The 4,542-nt window shown below is 51.2% G+C and overlaps 2 protein-coding genes across 4 annotated transcripts in view; one reads left to right on the forward strand and one right to left on the reverse strand.

The window, feature by feature from the left end:
- Nucleotides 1–315, reverse strand: part of ARFGAP3 (ADP ribosylation factor GTPase activating protein 3) — a 62,906-nt gene extending 62,591 nt beyond the window's left edge. For 2 of the 3 annotated variants that reach the window (XM_021715217.1, XM_008063447.1), the window contains exon 1: nt 28–315. In XM_021715217.1, coding sequence (XP_021570892.1) covers nt 28–96 — 69 coding nt within the window. In that variant the 5' untranslated portion in view covers nt 97–315. The remainder of the gene's footprint in view (nt 1–27) is intronic. The other variant, XM_021715218.1, reaches the window with a different exon arrangement.
- Nucleotides 316–437: 122 nt separating this feature from the next.
- Nucleotides 438–4,542, forward strand: LOC103265797 (RNA-binding motif protein, X chromosome-like). Its single transcript, XM_008063448.2, has 2 exons — nt 438–605; nt 2,867–4,542. The coding sequence occupies exon 2, from the start codon at nt 3,086–3,088 to the stop codon at nt 4,259–4,261; it is 1,176 nt and encodes a 391-aa protein (XP_008061639.1). The 5' UTR covers nt 438–605; nt 2,867–3,085; the 3' UTR covers nt 4,262–4,542.

Below are 4,542 nucleotides of genomic sequence, written 5' to 3' on the forward strand. Positions count from 1 at the left end.
GGCCTGAACACGCCCGGAGGCCGTTACCTTGTTCGTGGGCACCGAGCGGAGGCGCTTGAAGATGGCCAGGATGTCCTGCTTGCTAGGGTCCCCCATCGTCACCCCTGAGCCAGGGTACAGCGGGCCCCGCCAACCGGGAAGGGCGGACGAGGAACGGTTGCCGCCTCAGGGAGGGCAACCAGGCCGAGAGGGCGGGGCTGCGCGTGACGGCCAGACCCCGCCCCCCCAGGCCCCGCCCCCCAGGCCCCGCCCACAGCCGGAACGCTCGCGCCTGTCTCTTGCCCGGGGAACCGCCGCTTGAACCACGCCGCTGGCGCTGCGGGGCTTCCACTCAGTGCCCACGCGCTGACGCGCTGACGCGCTTGCGCAGGAGGCTGGCGCGCCATCTCTGGGCCTTCACTGCTCCTGGGAGGCGAAGCTGCTGCGCTCAGCGCGAGTAGCTCCCACGCGCACAGCGGAAGGATCCATCAACTTTTCGGCAGGCCGATCGCCATTTTGCCTGACGGACGGCAGCGCCAGTCGCTCTAGATGGTAAAGGAGACCGGAGGGGCAGCGACCGTCTCTCCACACCCGGCAGACCGAGGACGCGAGCCAGACGCCAGACGGTTGAGTCGTTTTCCCTTTTAATTCTTGCCCTCAGCTAAGGCCAAGCCCTGGGTGGAAAGCTTTCTTGGCCCCCAGAATCGTTTTCTTTGTTTGTTTGTTTGGGGTTTTTTTGGGTTGGAGTCTCACTCGGTCGCCCAGACCGGAGTGCAGTGGCCGCTCCCGGCCCCCGCAGCCTCGACCTGCCGGGCTCCGGCGATCCTTCCGCCTCAGCCTTCCGAGTAGCCGGAATTACAGGCGTGCGCTACCACGCCCGGCTGATTTTTTGATTTATTGTAGAGTTGAGGTCTCGCTGCCCAGGCGGGTCTCGAACCCTCGGGGGCTCAGGCCATCCACTCACCTCAGCATCCCAAAGGCGCGGGATTACAGGCTGAGCCACCGAGCCCGGCTAGTTTTCTTTTCTTTTTATTTTTTTTAAGTTGGAGGCTCACTCTGTCGCCCCGACTGGGGTGCAGTGGCCGCTCCCAGCCACGGCAGCCTCGACCTGCTGGGCTCCGGCAGATCCTTCCGCCTCAGCCTTCCAAGTTTCCAGAACTACAGGCGCGCACTACCACGCCCGGCTAATTTTTTTGAGTTACTGTAGAGATGAGGTCTCGCCAAGTTGCCCAGGCGGGTCTCGAACCCGCGGGCTCAGGCAGTCCTTTCGCCTCGGCCTCCCAAAGTGCTGGGATTACAGGGTGAGCCACCGAGCCCGTGGGTTTGAGTATCATGTCAGGACAGAGCGACCCTGGTTGAGGCAAAAAGGCCGAACTGACAAGTCGAGTGCCTTTTTTTTTTCTTTTTCCTTTTTTTTGAGCCCTGCTAAGTTGGGTGACTTTTAACCCCAGTCCCAGAGGCTGGGGCTGCATCCTGCCCTTTGGGTGACAATTACCAGCCAGAAGGGTTTAGACTCCGGAGAAGGTGCCCCTTTTACAATAGTGGGTGTGGAGCCCTGGAAAGGTTGCCCGAGGGTGGGTTTATAGTGGTGAGAGAACAGGTTTGGGGCAGATTGCAATACCCTGGCTCCAGTCCTGATCTAGCCCAGCTCACTGCTTCCTAGTCTGTGTCCTTGGCCAAGCTGCTTCGCTTCTCTAAAGCATGGTCTGTTCATCCGTAGGAAGAAGTTAAGAGACAAGAATCAGTGCAGAGCAGCATGGGAGACCAGCTTCCCAGAGAAGCTCCCAGAAAGCCTTTGGTGGTTGCCCTTGTACTGTTAGAGGCTAGGAATGTTCACTGAACCTGTCTGGTCAGATGCCCTCAGGGGAGGTCAGAAGCTTGCAGGGAATGTAAACCCAGGATTGGAACCTTTCCAAGGAAGCGAAATTTAGTACCTTCTAGAATAGTCTCTTTTGCTGATGGTTTGGCTGTTCAAAAGCTCTTCCTTATATTGAGTCAAAGTATATACACCTGTATTTGGTGTCCATTAGGTACTAGTTTGGCCTTATATGGAACACCTGGCACGTTTATGAGGGGCAGTCATATCCTTCCTGATCAGAATGAGAATGATGGTTCCATTTGTTATTTGGTGCTGAAATCTTACTAAGTTATATATCAGGCTAGGGCAGGGGTCCCCAATCCCCAGGCCACAGACTGATACTGGTCCGTGACCTGTTAGGAACCGGGCTGTACCACAGGAGGTGAGCAACAGGTGAACAAGCAAAGCTTAATCTGGATTTACAGCCGTTCTCCATCGCTTACATTACTGCCTGAGCTCTGCTTTCTGTCAAATCAGTGGCAGCATTACATTCTCATAGGAGCAAGAACCCTATTGTGAACTGCACATGCAGGGATCTGGGTTGTGCCTTCCTTATGATAACCTAATGCCTGATGATCTGAGGTAAAGCTGAGGAGGTGATGCTGTTGCTGGGGAGTGGCTGGAGATACAGATTAACATTAGTAGTGAGGTGACTGTACATACTACACCCCCCACCATCTGTGGAAAAATTGTCTCCCATGAAATGGGATCCTGATGCCAAAAAGGTTGGGGAATGCTAGACCTGAGAAGTCTAGTCCACTCTCCGCCATGGAGATCCCTGAGAAGAAAAAAAAAATGCAGTGAAGTATAGATAATTATCTACACTAAAATAGGCAGGCAAAGGGGTGGGGATACCATTTATATACCATCATTATCTTTTCTTTCATCTGCATGTTTTTCATAGAACTAATTAGCACCTAATACTATAATATATAATATTCCATCCATGTATCTATCGATCTGCCTCTCCTCAACTGAATAAGTTTCTTGAGATCAGATAATCTGTTTTGTTTTCTCCTCTATCCCCAGCACCTAGAACAATTCCTGGCACATGGTACACATTCAGTAAAGATTTGTGGAATGGGCTTAGAATGTAGAAAGCTGCTTGTTGCGCAGTAGTGCTAGTGGCTTCTTCATTCTTTCCTCGGACTCGGTAGCCGCCACTCGTGCTGAGCTGCTAGGGAGCTCTTGTAGGCGAGCTCATAGGAGCTTGAAACCTTCATCACCCTTCCGACTCATCGGGGAAAAATGGTTGAAGCAGATCGCCCAGGAAAGCTCTTCATTGGTGGGCTCAATACAGAAACAAACGAGAAAGCCCTTGAAGCAGTATTTGGCAAATATGGACGAATAGTGGAAGTACTCTTGATGAAAGACCGTGAAACCAACAAATCAAGAGGATTTGCTTTTATCACCTTTGAAAACCCAGCAGATGCTAAGGATGCAGCCAGAGACATGAATGGGAAGTCTTTAGATGGAAAAGCCATCAAGGTGGAACAAGCCACCAAACCATCATTTGAAAGTGGTAGACGTGTACCACCTCCACCTCCAAGAAGCAGAGGCCCTCCAAGAGGTCTTAGAGGTGGAAGAGGAGGAAGTGGAGGAACCAGGGGACCTCCCCCACGGGGAGGCCACATGGATGATGGTGGCTATTCCATGAATTTTAACATGAGTTCTTCCAGGGGACCACTCCCAGTAAAAAGAGGACCACCACCACGAAGTGGAGGTCCTCCTCCTAAAAGATCTGCCCCTTCAGGACCAGTTCGCAGCAGCAGTGGAATGGGAGGAAGAGCTCCTGTATCACGTGGAAGAGATAGTTATGGAGGTCCACCTCGAAGGGAACCCCTGCCCTCTCGTAGAGATCTTTATTTGTCCCCAAGAGATGATGGATATTCTACTAAAGACAGCTATTCAAGCAGAGATTACCCAAGCTCTCGTGATACAAGAGATTATGCTCCGCCACCAAGAGATTATACTTATCGTGATTATGGTCATTCCAGTTCACGTGATGACTATCCATCAAGAGGCTATAGTGATAGAGATGGATATGGTCGTGATCGTGACTATTCAGATCATCCAAGCGGAGGCTCCTACAGAGATTCATATGAGAGTTATGGTAACTCACGCAGTGCTCCACCTACACGAGGGCCCCCGCCATCTTATGGTGGAAGCAGTCGCTATGATGATTACAGCAGCTCACGTGACAGATATGGTGGAAGTCGAGACAGTTACTCAAGCAGCCGAAGTGATCTCTACTCAAGTGGTCGTGATCGGGTTGGCAGACAAGAAAGAGGGCTTCCTCCTTCTATGGAAAGGGGGTACCCTCCTCCACGTGATTCCTACAGCAGTTCAAGCCGCGGAGCACCAAGAGGTGGTAGCCGTGGAGGAAGCCGATCCGATAGAGGGGGAGGCAGAAGCAGATACTAGAAACAAACAAAACTTTGGACCAAAATCCCTGTTCAAAGAAACAAACAAAAAGTGGAAACTATTCTGTCATAACTACCCAAGGACTACTAAAAGGAAAAATTGTGTTACTTTTTAAAAATTTACTGTTAAGTTCCCCTCCATAATTTTTATGTTCTTGTGAGGAAAAAAGTAAAACATGTTTAATTTTATTTGACTTTATGACATTGCTTTCACAAGCAATGTTAAATGTATAAGACTTGACTTGTACTAGTGTTGTAATTTCCAAGTAAAAGTGTCCCTAA

Source organism: Carlito syrichta, unplaced genomic scaffold (assembly GCF_000164805.1).
Source record: "Carlito syrichta isolate Samal-C Ts95f unplaced genomic scaffold, Tarsius_syrichta-2.0.1 Scaffold306853, whole genome shotgun sequence".
NCBI lineage: Eukaryota > Metazoa > Chordata > Mammalia > Primates > Tarsiidae > Carlito > Carlito syrichta.